The 21,613-nt window shown below is 36.8% G+C and overlaps 1 protein-coding gene and 1 pseudogene across 9 annotated transcripts in view; both read left to right on the forward strand.

Annotated features, from left to right (window-relative positions):
* Positions 1 to 5,165: 5,165 nt before the first annotated feature.
* LOC129778108 (ubiquitin carboxyl-terminal hydrolase 32) overlaps positions 5,166 to 21,613 on the forward strand; it is a 40,415-nt gene continuing 23,967 nt past the window's right edge. For 6 of the 9 annotated variants that reach the window (XM_055784784.1, XM_055784788.1, XM_055784790.1 and 3 more), the window contains exons 1-3: positions 5,172 to 5,364; positions 5,963 to 6,300; positions 16,167 to 16,401. In XM_055784784.1, the coding sequence (XP_055640759.1) occupies positions 6,243 to 6,300; positions 16,167 to 16,401 (293 nt within the window). In that variant the 5' untranslated portion in view covers positions 5,172 to 5,364; positions 5,963 to 6,242. The other 3 variants (XM_055784786.1, XM_055784785.1, XM_055784787.1) reach the window with 3 other exon arrangements.
* LOC129780717 (U4 spliceosomal RNA) lies at positions 19,526 to 19,655 on the forward strand (annotated as a pseudogene).

The following is a 21,613-nucleotide window of genomic DNA, read 5'->3' on the forward strand; positions in this document are numbered from 1 at the left end:
TGATTGACTTGTGTTGGGAGTGGAATATGAATGTTTAAAATGGCACAGGTTGATGTTTGGTGAAAACTGCTCCGATGAGGGTTCGAACTCCGGTCGTCTGGATTATCATCCACCAGCTATCTCGCGCGGCTATCTGAAATTTATTTCAACAGTGGTTAAAACTTTCGAGTGCATCAGAATTTCATTGACATTTCAATATGATGTAATATGTTCTTTATTAGGATCTAATATGATTTACTGTTTCATGATTTTGTTCATCATGCAACACGATTTACTACAGTACTAAATCGATTTAAATTATACGCTTATACGACACACAAACTGCATCAGCGTAATATACGCATATGATGCGGATTAAATATATTTTACGACAATGTACATCATAAAATTGATGTTTATTATACCGAATTGCGACTTAATTTGATAATGATATATAAAATCGAGTTTTTACATTTTATGCGATTTCAAATATACACGATACATACTTTGATTGATATTATATGCGATTATGATTTATTCGGATTTCTTGTAAGACTTGGCACGTGCAAAATTATACGATTTAATGTTTGCTGGGTCCCAACTAAGTACTAATAAAAATGACGCAAATAATACTACTTTGAGAAGGCGAAGTTCTTCTAGGAATGTTAGTGGCATTGAAGAAGATGCTTTCAATGTTACAAGAGAATTGATAAAATGACGCTTTCTTCGTAGCCTCCCACAAGACTGTTTAAGATAGTTCTGTATCATTATGGTTCTAATTTAATCTACTAAATTATACCGCTCCATCACAGTTTTAACATAGTGATATAATGCCATATTATGCCAAAACCGAGTATTTTCATCGTGGCAACAGCTGTTCTTGAACACACTCATTCTGGTAAGTTTTCTTGTTAATTGTACCAGTGGTGCTAATAGATTGACTTTTTCTTTCCCTTTTGACAAGCGATGCATTTGCTTGCCGAACAAAATATTTTTTGGGGAATTTCTTCAACTTTTCCGTCCTAAATTATTCAGTTGATGAATTTCTGCCTATTGTTAGTTTTGTTTGACATTATTATTTATTTGTTAGACAATAAAAATTGTCTTAACTAATTCAAGTTTAATATTGTTATCCTACTCAAAAAATCATTTGTGGACATATCAAAATCGAACGCAGATTCGACTAATGCAAACATACGAGCCATTGCACAAGTAGTTTGGTTATATTCGTACTGAGTACGATGGAAGCTCGGCTGCATCAGGGACTGTTGTCTCAGCATCCTACTTGAAGCACCAATGTTGCGAAACGAGAGAAGATGAGAGTAACCGACTTCACCGACTAACAGCTTTCAAACAAAAATATGCTGTTGTGTCTTGCGCCTCCGTTCGAGCGTTTCAAAACCAAACAGTTAACTTCTATTTGGACACGCTGGTATCTGTCCCGTGCTTAACGTACAGCGTTCTACCAATTCAGTATAATGAAAGCCATGAAGCCAGTCTGTTAGAGACTGCCAATCGAGATAGTTTGCAGGGTGGAATTTTATGATAAGTCGGAGGCGCCTTCTAGGTTCATATCAAACCATCAAACAGGGGTAAATAAATCCATTAAGTTGGCAGCTATGGACTTACCAGGGATGAATCCATGTTGATCGAGTGAACTATGGTTCTTCGTGGCTCGTAGAGAATTTGATCGATGACTTCAAAACCTTTGGATGCTGCAGAGAGGCTGGAAACATGTAAAACACTTTCCAACACACTGGAAACTCTCCTCGCTCGATAGAACCGGAGCATAGCAACTCTTCAACTTTTTGGATACATCGATGATTATTGCGGGTAATATTCCGAACGTGGCAATAGCTACTGCATCTAGTGGAAATTTGGATGCAGCATACTCTGCCTCTTCATCGGATGTTGGTTTTGTTTAAAAAACGTAGGTGTAATGCGTCGCAGAGAAATCACACGCTTCTGCTTCGCTTTCGGATGCTCTCCCATCAAAAATCACATTGCTCGGAACTGACACGTTTTTTCGCTTGCTGTTTACGAAGCCCCAGAATAATGTTGGATCCCGACGCTAATTAAGAGCCCTGTATTCATTATTCGTAAGTGGCCAATGCGTGCATAAGGATCCTTGACGCGAATGTTAAGTGGGGGATGGTGGGTAACTACATGGAAAAAGGGCTCTTCAGCCGTGTAAACTACTGTAAACTACTGTACTATCCCTCAGACGCGAAAATCAAATCAAGAGTTCAATCAGAATTATTCAGCTGCGCATTAATTTGGTTTAGGTTTATAAATCCATTCCGTCGATTAACGCCGAGGTCACTGGGTTCAAAAACGACGCGTTTTCTGTCATCTCCATTTTCTGACCACATAATACACGGTTGATTGTAGTCTCCACATATGAGTACAATATCATTCTGGGCAGCGATGTTACAGACCTCACGAACGGTAGCGATGTGCTCTTCTATAATGGCGGCTTTCATCAGGTGGAATATAATGTAAACCCAGTCCTGGCAGTTGTTTAAAATCGCAATCAGTTTTTGCGTATCTGAAATCACCGTCGAATTTCGTTTGTCGTTTATGTTCATTCCAATACATCCATAAATTATTATTTCAACCTGTTAAAACTCGTTATCGTAATTATCAACTGCCATATTTTAGTAAATCTAAAACTATGTAAAAAGCGAAATTCTTAAGCATCTGTATAAAATTCATAATTCGCAACAAACATATCCTTTTCTTGTTTCTTTTTCGTTGCGCTTAAAGTGCGATTCACATACAACATCCACATCACGATTACGTTCCGTCACGTCACGTTGCGTCAATTATTCTTCCATTCAATTCCTATTGATGCATTCACATACACCAGCAACGGCAAATCGAAGTTGCCGTTGCCGGTGTATGTGAATGTTTGCATAAGAACTGCTTGGAAGAATATTTGACGCAACGTGACGTGACGGAACGTGAACGTGACGTGGATGTTGTATGTGAATCGCACTTAAACCTATGGGTTCAAAAATCATGTTGTGCCCAAATGAAGCTTTCCCAATTTGAATCGGTACGTTTCTTGTGCAGTGCAGCGCTCCCAGTGATCGAATCTAGAATATTCAATAGCAATGTGTTTACAAAGCCTTTCTCTCGAAATTCTGTGCAAATTTTTTGAAAAAGTTGATGTTTCCTTGAATTGCCGGGCGATGGAAGAAAAAGGAAAAGAATTAATTCTGCAAAAAAAAAAGTTATAAAAGCCCGATATGAACGGATACAAGTCTGTGTAGTGCTAAAGCGTTTCAAGGAACCCCGGAAGGTTCCATCAAGACATCTAAGTCTATTAGATCCGGGGTCCCGTCAAGTCTTGGCCATATTTAGTGGGTTGCCAGAAAAAATAGCTTAAAACGCTACTTTAATGATCAGATACTAAAAAACCAGCAGCTTGAGCAGAAATCGCTAGTTTGTATCAAGCCCAAGTTCGGGAAGATTGATAAATTCTTGAAATTGAACCCTTTTAAGAGAAAAATAAGCTAGACCTATTCTTAAAGGCGTTTTGGGTTTTTATTAAACATTGTGATCACATTAACTAGCTACTTGAATAAAAATAAAAGGAATTCACAAGTTCGTTAATGTAAAACACACCTAAATTATCTGCGAGTGGATGATGCGGATTATTTGCAGAAGCGAGTTACGTAGTAATTCTTTAGATCTTCCCGAAACTTGTCAGTGGTTGTTAGACTCTTGCTCTTTTGTTTTGGATTACAGATTGTTAGTTTAATGGTTTCTGAAATCATAAAACGTAGTTTTCATGCTGAAATATTTTGTGGTGGTAGTACCTCGTTTTTAGTCCTTTATTGCGTCATCCGCGGTGACCTTGCCACTCCATTTTGCGAATGCGGGATTCTACTATATATGAACATGGAAACTCTGATATCAGTTCAGTGAAAAAGTATAAATTATTATTAATTTTATTCAGTTTTTATGTTCAAACATATAAGGTTATTCATCGTAAACAATTTACACATAAATATTTGTACTATCAAATTTTCTGAAAGAACTTCATCATTCAGAATGGACAGTAACCCATATTATTAACTATTCAGAATTAATTTAACCATAAGCGCAATGGCATTTTAAGAAGGCCGTACCCTGTTTGTCCGGTTTGTTCGTCAGACCTGTCGGCACATGGCTAGATTACCTTAAATATTTCAGTCGAATTTTTTCCATGTTCGATGTTCGACATTGTTGATAATTGAAGAGTGGCAAACAAAACAGTGTTTGTACAAATTTGAAACCAAACTTTATCTATCAAAAAGTGTCAAATATTTGACCTCTGGACAAACGTTGTACGACCACCTTTATTCATCTGGAAAGAAGTGAAAAATTTTGACGTTTGTCTTTTCACCAAATTCACCTCTACTTCAGAAGAAAACAATAAATGACAACTGCCATCGTTTTGTCACAATGCAAAGTACGTAGAATAGAAGGTAAGGGATATTTCCTATGTATACACACGGAGAGCGCATGTGTTACAAACACAACGAAGTTAGTAATAACAAATCCTCAATTAGTTCGCAGTTCTGAAGTTTTTTAAATATTTCTCGATTTTAAAAGTTCCAAAAATTCTGAAAAGAGACAAAATCGCAAGTCGTGCCGAAGGTAAACACGATAATGTACCGCTTTTTCAGTGCAAGTATGTTTTTATGTGGTTTTTTATCGATTTCATACTGAACAGGTTTTGTTTACTACAGCGAAATGTTGAAGTACCACGTCCCGCGATGTCGGAACAGAATAATTTCGAATGAGATAAACTAATCGGAGATGTTTTCAGCTATCCCATGCATTCGCTCCTTGGTTCGGGAACGGGAACGACACTGCTTCGATATAATCTCTCAACACATTTGTTTATCGGATTGCATTATTTTTATAGTACAGGTGCGATAATTTTACAGTTTTAAATTTTAAAATAATTAAGTAAACTGCTATTTCATCATTTCGAAACATTTTTGGAGACAGTTCTTGTATTTGAAAAATCAAAAACTGTTTAAATTTATATGGATTCGATCGATGGTTTATTACTATTTCTTGCTTTTTTCCTTTGCCTACCACACTTGAACAAAGCAGGGAGTAGACTACCTTCTTATTCCACGTACTTTGGTCACAATGAACCAAAATGATCTCAGTAATTTAATAACGAATGAGAAACAAGAGAGCTTAGCTGTCAGAGGACAAAGTACCGTCGATGAAGAGTTTAGCTGATAGTGAATCTGATGTGTAATTTTTTTTTCTCGTCAATTTGCAAAAGTGGTTTTTCCATCAATCTCGTTTTTTGTTCGGTTCAATTATACCACAGGAGACGTAACACTGTCGGGTGAAATTGTACGCCATAATTAACAGGTGGAAAATCTGATTGACAATAATCAAGAAATAGCCTTGCATCGGTTTTTCTTATGTGAATTGATCAGGCGAAAAGAAGGGTTCGATGAAGTGGAAGAAAGAACAACAAAAGTGACAATGATGGCGAATTCTGAGTTCTGTTAGTGGAAAAAAGTGAATTAGAATAACTGTCCCCTGTCCATAATCACCTGATTCCGCAAAATTGTGCTAGTTTGAACCCCTTCTTGTGTGCAGTGCATGATTTTTTTTCGTTCTGTGGCTGATGGTGTGACGATGGAGACAAATCGTCGTAAAAGCGATCAGTGATGCCAGATTATTTTTTCTTCGCACTTGAAAAAGATGTTATATAAAATAGGCATATAATGTTTATTAGTTCTACATTCATCGTATTCGAGTATGAAATTACTTTGAACGCAAACGCTATGTTGAATTTATATCTGAGTATAATATTAATGTCGAGAACAAACTTTTTCATAGAAACGAATATTCGATGAACGAGATGGACAATCTATTTTCTGGCAGCACAGATTAGAACATGACTAGCTGAACGGGAAATAAAGCTAATAGGAATATGCTATTGTGTTTGTTGATATTTCAGGAGGAAAACATGATTCAGTGATGCAACGGCGGCAACGCATCAATGTGTCCAATAGTGGAAAGCGCAATGCTACAAACAGCTCATCGTGAATTGAGTTGATTATAGATGTGAGCTGTTATCTTTTAGTGTGATAATGAGAATCGAAACGAAAAAATCTCAAAGTAAACTAGTGCATCCTACTTTTTGCGTATGGAGACTCACTGTTAACGACAAATTGTTGCACTACAGGCTGTTGTATTGAACGAGAAGAGAAGGAAGAGAAAACAAAGTTGTCTCAACAATGGGGGCAAAAGATTCAAAACCATCATGTATCAACTATGAGGATGCAGTTAAAAGAGGTAAGATAGTGGTATCCTTTTTGTTCGGAAAAAATATTTTCCTTAGTAGAACTCGGTTTCGTTGGATTATGTGATTAGAATGATGCAAAAAGGAAGTCAAGTGTACGAGCGAGTACTATGTGGGGACAGCTGATTACAAAGTCCAGAAAGAGATGTCACATCAGACAGACAAATTAAGAGATGGTAAAAAGGGCGATCGGTGCATTAAAAAAAATCCATTGCATTAAAGGGTGCAGTGTTTTCAGTTTTATTGATGAAGGAATCATTACGGGCAATAGAATATACTATTCCAGAAGAAGAGCATCGTTGAAATGTTTCATCATGTATTATTTGGTACACTGGAAAAAGTTCTGTAATTTTTAATGTATATGAACAGGGATGTGAGATGTGAAGACATGTTTTTGACGTGAGACTACACTGAGAGAAATAATTAGTAAATATAACGAATTTTTTGGTAAATACTACCAATCTATAGTCATTTTCGACCGTACTAATAAACACATATGTCAAGCAGAACCATGATTCGGAAGCCCAATATCGGCTACATTTTCTCGCCGAAAATGCACGTATCAGAATTATATCCTTATTATACCTCCGTATTGCCTTATGGGAACAATGAAAATGGTTAATACGCGCTTTTCTCACCAATTTTCAGATATGACAATATCCAAGCTTACTAATGTTATCGAGTAAAATATACTAATCTCTGGTAGGGATGCGGAGGGATGCTAATTTTGCATTACCAAATGTATTTAGTAGTTTTCGACCGAGGATTTTTCTAAGGGTACGTCTAACCGGAATATATGTGGGGTAAAATGAAAACCTAAAAACAGAACAAGCAGAATTTTTTTTTCGAGATTTCGAATGCTTATAACTCGAACATTCCTCAATAGATTGGAAAGATGTTTGCATCAATTGATAGAAAATATTTCTACGCATCTATCACAATGAATATGATGTTATTTTTCATGAGACAAAGAATTGAACAAATGTGAAATATTAAGCGTTATCTAAACGCCCTAACTGCCACGTTTTGATTGGTCTGACTTACGGTTTCCCCAACACAGACTTCAAAATCAATGTACCTGAGTGAATCCGCTTTCGAAATACACGCAAGTGGGGAGGAGGGATTGTTGTTCCCATCGAAGTATGTTCCCTAACACAGCCATCAAAAGCAAGGTACCTGGGGAATTCGGCATTTCAAATAAATGCAAGGTACAGGAATTTTTATTCCCATCGAAGAATGTTCTCCAACACAGCCATCAAAGTCAATGTGCTTGGGGGAATCGGCTTGGTAGGTACATGCAAGTACATGCATTTGTTCAAATTCTTTATTCAATAATTTCATCAATACAAACAAATGCTTTCTAAGCCAACAGTAGTCACACATCAACCTTGTCGTAGTATATCTACCCACCCATTTTTATTATTAGAGAAACAACAAACATAAACCAGACATCTCTAAAATTGATCAATCGAGAAATCCGTGCCAAAATCCTAAAATCATGACAAAAAAAAAAGTTTTATATAGCTTTTTATCTTATTGATATTCTTGCCTCTATCATATGGATTATTTACTCAGACGTTTCGTTATTATGGAATTATTGGGCCAATGTTTATGCACTTAATCAAAGATTTAACAAAAACTTTTAAATCTATATGCATTTATTTTCCTTATTTTCCTGTTCCAGATATTTGTCGCAAGTTATGTACTCCCGCTCGTGGACATCCTGCAGTTTGTGTGTCTTAATATACTGTCACAGGGCGGAAATTATAACCGGCCGGGTTTGAGTGTGCACACCAAGTAAACGGGCCAAACGTGGATCCAGTTGAACTGCAGCGGCTGGTAATCCAGCAACAACAAAATCGTGTAACGTACATTACGATCTCCGGGGCGTTTCACCTGGAACCCGTCGGTCTCCTGTGTAGCATATGTTTGATACCATTCGACCAGATGGTTATCCGGCCCTTACAGCTCCTTGTTCAGCTCGATTACCAACGATTTGAAGAAGCTGGAGAATTTGCGCTTAATTTTGTTCGGATCCGATTTGTTATCCTCAAGCAGACGGCTCTCAACGCGCTATTCCCACGAAGCAACCGAACTTTCCGATCGCTTTTCACCGCCACCATCGTTCTCCTTGCTGGGATAAAATGTATCGGAGATGAAAATGCGCAACTTGCGCTCGAATGCTAACAGATCCATGTATGCCTGGGACTCGGGCACCAAATCACGCACCTTCTGGGGGAGAATTTTGTCCGCCAGCTTTTTCTTTTTCTTCTCCGGATACTCGGTTTTCTGCAGTGGCTGATTGATCGAGCTGCGCGTGTCAGCGGCACGTTTGCTCCCTCCAGATGTACCACTGGGCATCGGCGAACCACGCATGCTGCCTCCCTGAAGCCGGGTGCTGATGCATGGGTGATTGATTCTTTGGTGGATGCCCACCAGACATCTGGGGTGGCGGTGTAAATCCGCCGGGCGGAAAACTATTGCCCGGACCGTATGGTCTCATACCGGGCGGTGGCTGGTTCAGTTGAACGACAGGGCAGACGGGTAGCGCTGAGGCCAGCCGTTGGGAAACGCTGCGACATAGTGGCGTTCGGGTTTTCCGCCTATCATAAACACTTTAACGTTCTTATGGCGGGTTTACATCAAGGAGATCTTTAGCTATAGATGGATTTATTCACCCGAAAATAGATGTAAACGGGTGAGAATATATATGATACACTTCTTCGAGGTATATATGTAGAGAATGTATAGAATAAATTCAGGCATATGTAAACGCTGGAGGATAAGGGAAAAGGGAATTAATTAAAGTTGAACTACAGGTACTGATTGCAGAAATAAGTTTGCAACTGATGAATTACTTAGCACAACTTGGAGCTCTTGGTGTGAATACGAAATAGTACGTACATCCTGGCTAGTGTAAAATAACTTAAATCATGACGAAAGCTCCGGATCTTGCAACAAAATACCTAGGAGGGTAGTTTTGCCTACCATTTTGTACTTAGTGCTGTTAAACTTCCTATGCACAGCTAATAGAAATCTATATATATATATATATATATATATATATATATATATATATATATATATATATATATATATATATATATATATATATTTCTATATTTCTATTAGCTGTGCATAGGAAGTTTAACAGCACTAAGTACAAAATGGTAGGCAAAACTACCCTCCTAGGTATTTTGTTGTGGTATGTTGTGGTATATATAAATATATATATATATATATATATATATATATATATATATATATATATATATATATATAAACTGTCTGTCTGTCTGTCTGATTCTTTTGGACTCGGAAACTACTGAACCGATCGACATGAAAATTGGTATGTAGGGGTTTCTGCATTATTCGAGAATTATTCAAGCAAATGAAACGACATGTGAAGGCTTTAGAGTGAAATAAATGTTTCTATGGTGGTTAGACACTCCACCCCTCTCTCTAATGGGGGACTGCCATACAAATGGAACCCAAATTTCTACATTACTCGTGAATTAATCAAGCAAATGCAACCAAGTTAGGTATCTGGAGGTTTTAGGATGCAATAAATATTTCTATGGTGGTTAGACACTCCACCCTCCTCTCTAAGGGGGGGCTACCGTACAAATGAAACACAAATTTCTGCATTACTCGATAATTAATCAAGCAAACGAAACCAAATTTGGCATGTGGAGGGTTTAAGGATGTAATAAATGTTTCTATGGTGGTTCGACACTCCTCCCCCCTCTCTGCATCCAACTTTAGTGATTTCTTACCTGTGAGAAATTCACCAGCGTTTACATCTTCTTCTTCTTCTTCGATGACACTAACGTTCCTAGAGGAACTTCGTCGTCTAAACGTAGTATTACTTGCGTCATTTTTATTAGTAATTAGTTGAGATTTCTATGCCGAATATCACGTCTTGAATGCATTCTGAATGGTAAGCTCTAGAATACGCGTGACCACAGTGCAAGTTGGAGGAAATTTCTTTTACGAAAAATTCCTCCGGCTGGAACGGAAATCGAACCCGAACTCCCTGCATGTTAGGTGTGACGCTAACCACTCGGTCACGGGAGCACAAAAAAATGGAAATATACTGTAGGTTTTTAGGGGAAAAATATTGTCGATCAAAAGATACCGAGGCACTACTCAGTGTCGCATTATGGGTGATTGTGGCCCGTAATTGGACATATCAACAAACACAACACAATGTGAAAAACAAATTCAAACAGAAAAATAATTGAAAATCACACGAATAACCATTAGAAAAGTGTGCAAAATATATAATCTAGGTTGGAAACACTTCTCCAAATTTATCGTGCTGTAGAAATTTGCACAAGCGATGTTTACAAAAATTTCCAATTAGAGAATCAAATATCCAATTATTGTTGTCGCATTACGGTTCTGTCTAATTAGCTAGATGTCCAATTAGAGGCAAATCCCTGTACATGCAAAAGTAGAGGCATTCAAAGTAGAGGTCATATGATATGCGCATAAAATGCCGTATATTGCGATGCTTTCGATACTGATCTACGACTTGATTCGATTTTTATTTATTCTTATATATGACTCAGTTTTTTTCAAAAGTTATACGATTTAATGTTTGCTGGGTACCCATTGAGAGCCACGTAGAGGGGAACAAAAAAATTGTTTTCGACAAATCAAATTGAAATGCAAATCTTCGTTGTACAAAATTGGAAGTAATAATAACGTGTAAGCTTACTTTAAACAATTTTTTTGCTTTTGTTTTTAAGCAAAAAATAAACGATCCTCAATCCTGCATTTTAATTAGGATTGACTTTGAAAAATAAAATATGGCAACACTGCCATCGGAAACTAGTGGACATCAAGCCGAATCTGTGGTATCGAGATGAAAAATAGAAGGTGGGAAGATTCACGGGTTTTGGTTGTGTTGAACTTTAGTTGTGTTAGTAGCCAGGAAGATTGGCAGTTCACATACCAGGCATACCAGTCAGTTACTCAAATGGTACAACATTGAATGTGTCAACGAATAACGTTGAAGGAGGATATGCAGAAGTTAATTACAGATTTCCAAATCATATTTTTCGCATGATGAAAAAAAAACAGAACATATCACGAACTGGAATGTTTAATTTTTTCTTTGATTTCAGAAATAGTATTCTAATGTCTACTATGTTTGGCTTCTAGAGCAACTTCATGGAAGTTTGACTTTTTTCAGCAATTTTATTTACTTTTTTCACAATTAGGGTGCTGAAAACTTCAGTCGTCTAGAACTAAGACGCAAGCGGAAAACTTTTCGTCTTAATCTAAGTCATACGGAGTCAATTAAATTCATTTTTCAAGTTCAGTTTACATGAAAAATCTTGCATCCTTTTTTTACTATGCACTGTCAAATGTTTATCCGTCAAAGGAATAAAAGATTGTGTGCCTCTGACTTCGTTCGTTTACGTTTTTGGTCGACGTAACGAGAATTAAAATTGAATTGAGTTTAGAACACTTCAACAATACTGAAATTTTAGTTTCTGTTAAAATGTCGGGCCCTTATGATTTTAAACGCTAGCATTCATTTAGGAAAAAAACTAATTCCATTTGCTTATTTTTACTATTTAATTTTTTTCCTATGTAGTGGAGTATTATAAGAAAAGTAACATACATAAACAAAATCTGTGACGTCACAGATTTAAAAAATCTTCCCACCTTTCATTTTCCATCTCGCTATGGTACTTCTAGGCGCTTTGGTGGACTCTGTATCATATATCAAGATGACGTGCTTCAATATTGGAAACAACAGCGTAACCATAGGAAAGGAAGCCACAAACCTCGTGTGTTTCATGAGTATACTTTTAAAGAAAATTGTTTGTTGATGACAAGTTTATTACGGCAATTTCTCAAAAGTGTTCAATGTTGTGTTCTAGAATACAGAGTGCCAGTTAAGACCCCTTTATCCTCATGCACACGTGCTCAGATTGGAATGAACGGAAAGAGAAATCATTAGGCACGCATTACGCCAATACCCATGGAACGATCCTGTGAACTCTAGGAGAAATCAGGGGTTTCAAGATCGTGCTTCGCGGAGAATTTCGCGCTTCACGAAGCTTTCGCCAGTGCTCTGTGTTCTTGACGAATAACTCGAATAACGTTATAAGGTCCGAAAGCAATTTGAAAATAGAAATAGAATAGAAGTATTTGAAAATAAAAATAACCCTGACGAAGTCTTAATCGAAAAAATAGAGTGAAGCGCGTTCTCTGAAATTTCTCCGAACGAAGACGAAACAAGTTTTCTATTACATTCAGAGCCCTGGTGTAACCCTATCTCAACCAATACAAATTGAGCTTAGGCAGCATAAAGCAAGGGCTCGTACAGGGCTTACGCATTGTTTATTGTTTGGAGTCAGCAACTCGTCATTTTGACGCAACACACATATTCCATTCCATGCCAAACCGATATAGTGGTTCTCTGTATGTAAAAAAATGGCATGGAATGGCTATACAACAACATTTAGATAGCAATTTCATTATATACTATGAGTAAAAAATGAAAGTATGTAAAATTAAGGTTCATTTGAGATAACTCTATTGGATAACGGAGATAGCGGATCGAAGTGTCGGTACATTCCTATATATTACTCATATATTATTGGTGTTTGCATATTTACACACAAATTTTGTCTTCACTACGATTGCGTCAAATTGACACATATTCGTAGAGATAGGTATACCACATAGAGAATTTCGATATTTCAACACTTTTGAAGAAAATAGACTTCAATATATATTTACCTCGATCAACGGATAAAAGTCATTACAAGAAATAAAATAAAAATGCAACCGTTTTTTGTTATTTTTCTTCTTAAATTCGAAATGAGTCAACATGACACGTCCCGTAAACCTAGTGTTAGGCAAGGCGCAAATTGAGACGCATATAGCGCGAGTAACTTGGCGCGATATAGCGCCTGTTTTTGTGGCTAATGGAAAAAGATAGAACGGATCAAATTGGCCAGATGACGCGAGATGGTGGAGCGCTCGTGAGACACGACCCGCGCGACGCTATGGCTGAACCACAGTTTCTCGTGCTGGTTATGCCGGTTGTGGTAGTTGTGTTGGTGAACAATCATATAGCGCCATGGGTTTGACACTGTATGGCTGTACTGGTCGGGTGATTGTGTTAGTAAATAAATATATCGCGCAATTCTGTGTTAATCAGTCATTGCATGCAAGTGGCATGTTATTTACACCAAACTGCGACTCAATATGCGCTCCACCACGCTACGTTTGTGGCACGTATGAATCGTGTTGGTAGTCTCGCGTTGGCTTACGAGCGCTATACGCTTCTCAATTTGCGCCTAACCTTAAAGAAGTCATTATATCCGACTTTTTTACAAAGAATTTTATATGAAAACCAAACTTCGTTGTTCGATTGCGTAATAAAAGGCGGTCCCTATTCATCGAACAAAATAACAATATAAAAAATATCATTGCAATGCAAAGGTCCACATGAAGAAAGCTTCCACACAGAATCTGGGTTCTGTAAAAGAACCATGGGAAATCTGAGAAAGCACCTTTTATCTCATAATCCGAACAAATTATTCGATAGTCTTGAACTCAACAGTATTCAATACACTTTTGACCAACTTTTTAATAAAAAGCACATCGCATTTTTCACCATTAACCTTCTTCTACGCCACAGACGCTAGGTCCAGAATCATGGGATTTCTTATTACTGGTTGAGGTCATTCATCTTCCTCGGTGTGTTCATTAAACATGAAAATTTGAATAAAATTAAGCGATTTTGTTAGATCAATGAGAGAAAACGCATCCTATTTATAGAATGTTTCATGTAACGTCGATATTTTAAAACCGTTTTGTTCCTTCCGTCACTTCTCATGTGACTGGTTCATTTCTAGACGACGGTGTTATGTTTCTCATCTTTATTCATTCGCCACGCTCCCTCATTTTGTTACCTTTGCTTGCCGCATTGATTTTTCGGACTCTGTAATAGTTTCACTAATGACACAAAGTATGTGTTTGCTGCGAATCGTATATGTCTCCATCCTGCGGTGGCATTTTCAACAGACTTGCATCCGTAATCAAACGTTTACAACAGTTCCCTTCGAAAGAGATTTTTCATTGAAAACTAAATCGTCTAAATCGTCAAAAAAAAACGAGTCTCAATATAAACACAGAGTATGAATTACGATATTGTAATCTGGGTATGATAACGAAGCTGGTCAATGTTAAAGATAAGGTGGCACATTCGTGTGGCAGCATGCGGGGATGACTAGTTGTCGTCGTCGTCGCCATTTTTTAGTTTCAATGGCTTCTGTTTCCTGTTTCCAAAGGTTCTCACGTTACCAACAACGGACAGTGGTCCAGAAGTTCCAAAACTAGGAATTGAAACTAATTCATTTTGTTGTTGTTTTGTTTTGAGTTCATTACCATTTTATCTCGTATCTTGACCTTCCGATGAGTAACTTTCGTGTATCAGGATTACTTTTGGGAGTATGAATATGATTTCATCCTTCCCAGTAGGTTTGCTAGTATCACGGATCACGTGTGAACATTGACACTTTCAATGACACGTGTGTGACTCCGTAGAATATTTCTATTTAAAGATTAAGGACTTCATAAAAACGTGGACGTTCCAACAGTAATCAATGTCTTGTCACAAGTCCTGTGCTGAGTATGAAATAAAATCCAAACAGTAAACGTTCTGTCAAATATATACCGGGAATTTGTGTTTTTAAAGAAATTGCTTTTTTATCATCTCAATTTATATTATCGTCTTCAAAAAAGGCTCCTTCTAAAGAAATTTACTTTTTCCAACGAACAATACAGTCATCGAAATACTTTTTATAGCTGTATTCGAGAATTGCCTTCGGTTCGCGTAGTGAATTCGTTTTTGTGTCTTCAATGCTTCAATGGTCACACGGAGTCATTTCTGGAGTGTGCGGTGTTTGTTCAATCACATACGTGTAATTTTTAATCAAAAACTCGTTCACAATGAACGATCGATGAGCTGGTATATTATTGTGGGGCGAAATCCTTCCACAAATCTGGCCGTTTGAGACGATTTTTCCCTCTCAATTGCCTCATAACGCCAATGCAATACTCTTTATTGACCATTTGGCCCTCCGGTAGGAATTTCGAATGGACAACACCATGAATATCGGAGAAAACAGTCATCATTACCTTCACTTTTGATCTACTTTGAGAGGAATCGCTGGGTCCCAACAACAGATCGGAGGGATTTTGTAGATTGACAACCTTTGGCTTAGCGTTAGGGCGTTAGAGTCAGAATAGTTGTATTCACAGAATCAAACTGTTTGTTGTTTTTTGTATTGCGCCCGTGTGACGCACGCGACATCGTTATATAGTAGCTTCAATAAAACAGTATGTTTGTTTTATTGTAGCTATGTACATCGAGAAAATTTGTTTTCAAACATTTGCAGTATGATAAAATAATGTACCTCTCATTTACGGTGTTGTTCAGCTTATTTATGATATAAAATGCTGAATGTTGGTATTTATATATATCACCGGATTCACGTGAGAGGAATAACAAAGTCAGGATTACACAAAAATATTTGACAAAATACACTATCGGTTATTACGCTTCGTACATTGTACTTATCATCATTGATAGCATCAACATCGCGAATACTCACATAATCGCATAAACCGTTACCTTCACCCAATTGCGATGTAATAATATATTTGGACGACAATCGTAGTTTATCTGATACAATAGACGGCTTAGATAATGGTATCACCGATAAGGTAGCATTTTCTCCGTAAACTCACATTCTCGGAGAAATCCAGTATGTGTGTGATAACAGTCAATTATGATCATATCTCTGTGTTGTCTTTATGCTTGCAGTAACGGACTCTGAGCTGCGGAGAATCAAGGATGCCTTCAAACGTTCGGCGGGCACCAGTGGGACTGTTCTCAGCAAAAGTGCTTTTGTGCAGGATGTCCTCGGCGATGGAGTGCCGACCGTGGTGGCCGACTGGCTTTATACGGCTTGTGGTGGTACAACGAAGGGAATCGCTTTCAAGGAGCTGCTGTGTGGGCTGGTGCTCCTGACGAAAGGAACACCGGAGGAGAAAATAAGGTAATGATCCTAATGTTTAACGATTTGAAGATATTGCATTTTTCTTGTTCAAGTATCCCATTTTTGAATACAGTTTACAAAAATGTATATAAAGGAACACGAAATAACAAAGGATATTTGCAGAAGAGGAATACAGTTGAAATCAAGTAGAAGAGAGTGACTCATTATTTACGAAAACTTCTGGGGATTTTTTCCCTATATTCTGTTTTATGGGCTACAAAAAATAAAAGAAAATATTATCCTCTATTAAGTGAAACTCTTTTACCATTTTTCAAAATGCCGTTTCCTTGTACTGTAGTAGTGTAGTGTGTTGTTCAGAACGTTTAGTTCCTTCGCACTAATATGGTTTGTTCTAGGAAGCATAGACCAGCAAAACCAAAGCTTCTACTTTTGGGTAAACCGATCACTCATGCTATGTCATTCAAGTATCTTGGGGTCTGGTTCGACTCCAAATGTACTTGGGGCCCATATCAGGTAACTGAGTAAAAAATGCCAACAAAGAATAAACATTTTCCGTACAATTACTGACACTTGGTGGGGAGCCCATCCCGAAGATCTAAAATTCTCTTTCCATTAGAAGGGGATCCAGAAACTTTTCAAGCCCTTGATATAACGTTTTCGTTCAAAAACGTGCAAACGTAAATAAAATTGCATTTTTAATTCAATTATGTTGGTGCTTTCTAGTGTGCAAATAAGCAAAGAAAAAAATATACCGAAGACAACAATCCGGTGTGACTTAAACGTGCACTTTTATTAACAATTCAATATATGTGACCATACTCATTTTTACTCTTTTATAATTAAGAATAGGATATTATACTATTCTTTTCTTTTCATACATATTACTTGGAAATTCTCTCAAATTGAAAAACTTCTGAGAAAGTAATAAATCAAAATGATATTCAATTTAGTCATATTTAGTCAATTTAGTCATCGCCATTGGCTTTATTTATATTTTTGGTTTGTCTCACTAATAAGTGTTGTTGAGTATAGGCATCGTGTACAAATTAAGTAACGCTAGAATGGGGGAGAGGAAGATAGACGTTTAGAGGCGAATGAACTGAAAAGTTTAAACCCTCTTAAAGCCAAAAAGAAGAAGAAGAAGATCGACGTTGTGTTAATTTTTGTGTACTAGAGATATGAATTGTGTTACGTGAGGGGAGGGAGGGGATCCAGAATCCGGTTTTCTAGCCATACGTAATTTGAGTACCAGGCCTTAGAAACTAACTGTTCAACATCTAACGAGGGTCGTTCAACGTTTGGATGGATATGTGTTAAAATTTTTGGTTATCACTAAGAAATCAAGAAAATATGAGCATACCTAGCTTAAGCGTTCAACATTTGACGAGTTGTTCTACTTATTACAATTTTGAATAGAGGCTGTCCACATACCACGTGGACAACTCTAGGGGGGGGGTAGGGGGTACGAAAATGTCCACGCTTGTCCACGGTGAGGGGAGTACAGATAATGTCCACGAGGACACGTTAAACAGATGTTTTTTTTAAATACATTCAGATCTGTTCAAATAAATGAAATCTTTTCTGCATTTTCCGCCCATTTCGGGTACTCCATATTTATCCATAAAATGGTTATGTCGAATATTTTTCCATATCATCGAACTTCTTCACTGAAATATGTATTCTGCATGAAAGTCACATAAACATTGAGCGATCAAGCTTCCATTGGTAGTGGAGGATCTTTGTTTTCAACTTCTAAGCTACGTCATATTTGAGTATAAACTGAACTCTGTCTTCTAAATCCAGGTCTACGTGAGAGTAAATTTGACATAGCAAACTGCTGATACATTTGTATCGGCAGAGTATATGTGGGATGTTAATAATATGATGAAATGACCGGAATATTATTAGGATTTTCCAAATAATTTGAGAAGGACTTAGCGAAACGAGTGCTATCCAAATTCTATAATACTAGCTCAAAAACAGAGTTCATGTGCAGAACTCTGTACTAAAAAAAGCAAATTCAGTCCACCTTTTCTGATGGGTTGTACCCTCGTTCCCAAATATTTCTCTAATTTTTAGCATCCATTTTGCGACGATATTTGACGTTATTGACACATTGATAGAGCTGCGTTTGGTATGCTCAGCACCGGAGATCAGTTTTTAAAGATCACTTTGTCCTACCGATCGAAAGATTGTGATTACGACATTCGTGTTTTTTTTCAGAGGGGCTTTGAATCCGGGATTGGATTACATTTTCTGCACCACAGCCAGGAGAAATCCTCTATCAATTCGCTTTATGGAATAACATTCAAAATGTTGTTTTTTTTGTTCTAATTTTCGCTTCAATATATGAACTAGTATCTTGCAGTCAAAGTTTAGTAGAGAAGTATGCCTAAATCCATTGGTTGTTTCTTCAATTGAATGCTTTCGACACCTTTTTTTTTAAAATAGCACCTCGATTAGCTTTAAATAAAACAACATTCAATTGCACTAAACAATTGCAGAAGTCGTCAGAAAAACTCTTTTCGATAACACTCGTTTCTTGGAGATTATCTGCATGCGAATGATTTTATTGTCAAATAAGTTTCTTCAGATGTTATTTCATGCTTAATTGTAAAAATATTCGCTTGATTGTGCAGTTTTACTGTTGTACTGTCCTTTGAAGTTACCGAAGAAATGTTTCTAATTTCAGTTTTTATTTTTGCTTTGGAAACAATCTCCATTAGAAAAGCAGATATGTATTTGACGTTGATTCTCTGGAATGTTCTCGAAAAGCGTTTTGAAGAAGTAGTAGTTTGGGAAGTCATAATGGGATTATTACAAAAATCATTCAATAGATTTCCATACGCATTCAAACAAATGGGATGAAAAAGAAAAAATTTTTGGTTTTAGTAATTTTAACTGACCATTTCATACAATTAACAGAGCGTTTCCTGAAGCCAACGATTTCACATATTTTCAAACTCTCAAATATATTGGTAGGAAGTGGTATAAGAAATACTACATAAATAGTATTTGGAACAAACTGAAGCGCGATACAAATAACTTTTCGGGCAATGTTAATGAAAGAATCAAAGAATAAAAAACAACTGTTACTACTAATAAGGCCCATTTGCATTATTTTTTTTTCAAAAAAAAGTTATTTGATTTAAGATTATAATCAAGCTTTGCGCAGTGGCGATATCGTAACCAATGAGGTACATCCGAGGTGCGATTATTGCTAGTTGAAAAAAAAAGATTATAATCAGAAAGTAAAGCAGTTTGCGTTGCATCGAAAGAGACGAGAATTGTCTGGTGTAATTTTGCCTCACGGGCACTTTGGAAGTAAATGCAGAATGGTCGCTGGGAATTCGTTAATAACACATATTTTCAAAGCGCTGGTGTAGTCTTAGTCGATTTATGGAATGGAACGCGTCCTCTGAAAATTCTCCAAACGATGACGGGAAAGGTTTTGTATTGCGCTGACAACAACAGTTGAGTTGAGATACTGTAGCTGGATAAAGTACAGTTAAGAAGCTTTCGAACTTTTGCCTACTTCTTTTTTTGAATATGTGATTTACGGAGACGAAAAAAATCATTTTTTTAATTTCTATTCATTTGTTCACAAAAAAGAACATGTTTTTCTCTTGAATTGTTTTTTATCATTAAAAAACACTAAATATGAAATAAGACTAATTTAAAATTGAATATAGGCACAATGCAATTATTTCTTTTTTTTGCAATTACAATATATGGAAGAATGTTCACGGAGGGGGAGGGGGGAGTCTAAAAGCGTACTTTTAATGTCCATGTGGTATGTGGACAGCCCCATAGCAGTACTGATTCGCTTTTCATAGCACATCGATACTGTATAGACAAATTTCATGCCATCTCGACTGGTCATTGGCAGCACCATCTCAGATTGCGATGAAGTGTTGTAGTTGTGAAGGCATTGGTAATTTGAACTACTTTGCATACTTTTATTTTTACAAAAAAATGTAATGAAAATGTAAGGAATCGATTAAGTTATCATTAAAGAACATCAAACAATTAAAAACAAATTCTTAAAAAAGTATTTTTTTTAATTCTAAAAAAAATATATGAATAGCTCATACAATAACCAACAACAGTCTTCAGAAAACATACGCTGCGCTGCACTTGAGTTTAATCTTCATTAGCGCGCGTTCATGACAAATACGTCCGAAGTACACCGAATTCACAAACACGAAAGCGTCAAATGAACACGGCGCAGAATTCAGATACTAAACATCGCATCTCACTTGTGTGATCAGCGTCTCATTTTATACACACACATCAAATTCTAGCGCCTCCATACCAATCGTATACGCTTGTGTTAAGAAAAATTATTCAACAGAGAAAGCAGCCAGATACAAGCGCGGTGCAAAAGACGACGCAAAACTCTTTGCAAAAACGGTGTTGACAACAAAACATTTGGTCTGTGTTTCGAAGTGTGCTCATTCGCCAGAGCGCATGTGTATACAAGTAGTGAGAGCTCAACTGAGTGCATAAAACTTATACATCAGCACCGCGTTGCATTCTGAAGACTGACCAACAAGTCATTCTAACATTCTGGCCAACAAGTTTATCTAACAACTTTTTCGTGCTTCGTTTAACCCTTTGCGGTCGTTTGTCTGCTCTCAGCCACCACAGCAAGGAATCATTACATTATTTACATTGTTGTTGAATAGTTTACATTTTTTCTAACGAACTTTAAGGTCTAATGAATTTTTTCACGAATGTATACGGAGTTCCTATGAATAATAGGTAACGGTACTCGGTAAAAACAAAATATTATTGGCGTGGGAAGATAAAAGGATCTCTTTCAAGGGAAATTGATTCCGACCGCAAAGGGTTACAAATGATCACTAATGTTTTTATCGCAACATTTTTTTATGTAAATTATTTCGATTGACTTGTTCCGCATATTTTTTTTCCTATTAAGAAACATGTCAATCTCGAGAATTTACACGCAAAAATGTTACGAGTGAAACATTGTTTTTTCAGAAGTCTTAATGCACAAAATGCCATTTATTTCTAAGGCCATAAGAGATAGAAAATTAACGTCGTTTACAAAAATCTATCTTTTAATATAATCTAAAACTTTGCCGAACACTATACGGCATCTAGACTTTAAACACAACTATAATTAGTTGTATTAAAAAAAACATGAGAAAGTTGTTAGAAAACTTTTGACGTAGAACTACGTCTTTCATTAAGTGTGCCAAATCAGAAATCAGAAAATACGTTTTTA

This window comes from Toxorhynchites rutilus, chromosome 3 (assembly GCF_029784135.1).
Source record: "Toxorhynchites rutilus septentrionalis strain SRP chromosome 3, ASM2978413v1, whole genome shotgun sequence".
NCBI classification, from domain to species: domain Eukaryota; kingdom Metazoa; phylum Arthropoda; class Insecta; order Diptera; family Culicidae; genus Toxorhynchites; species Toxorhynchites rutilus.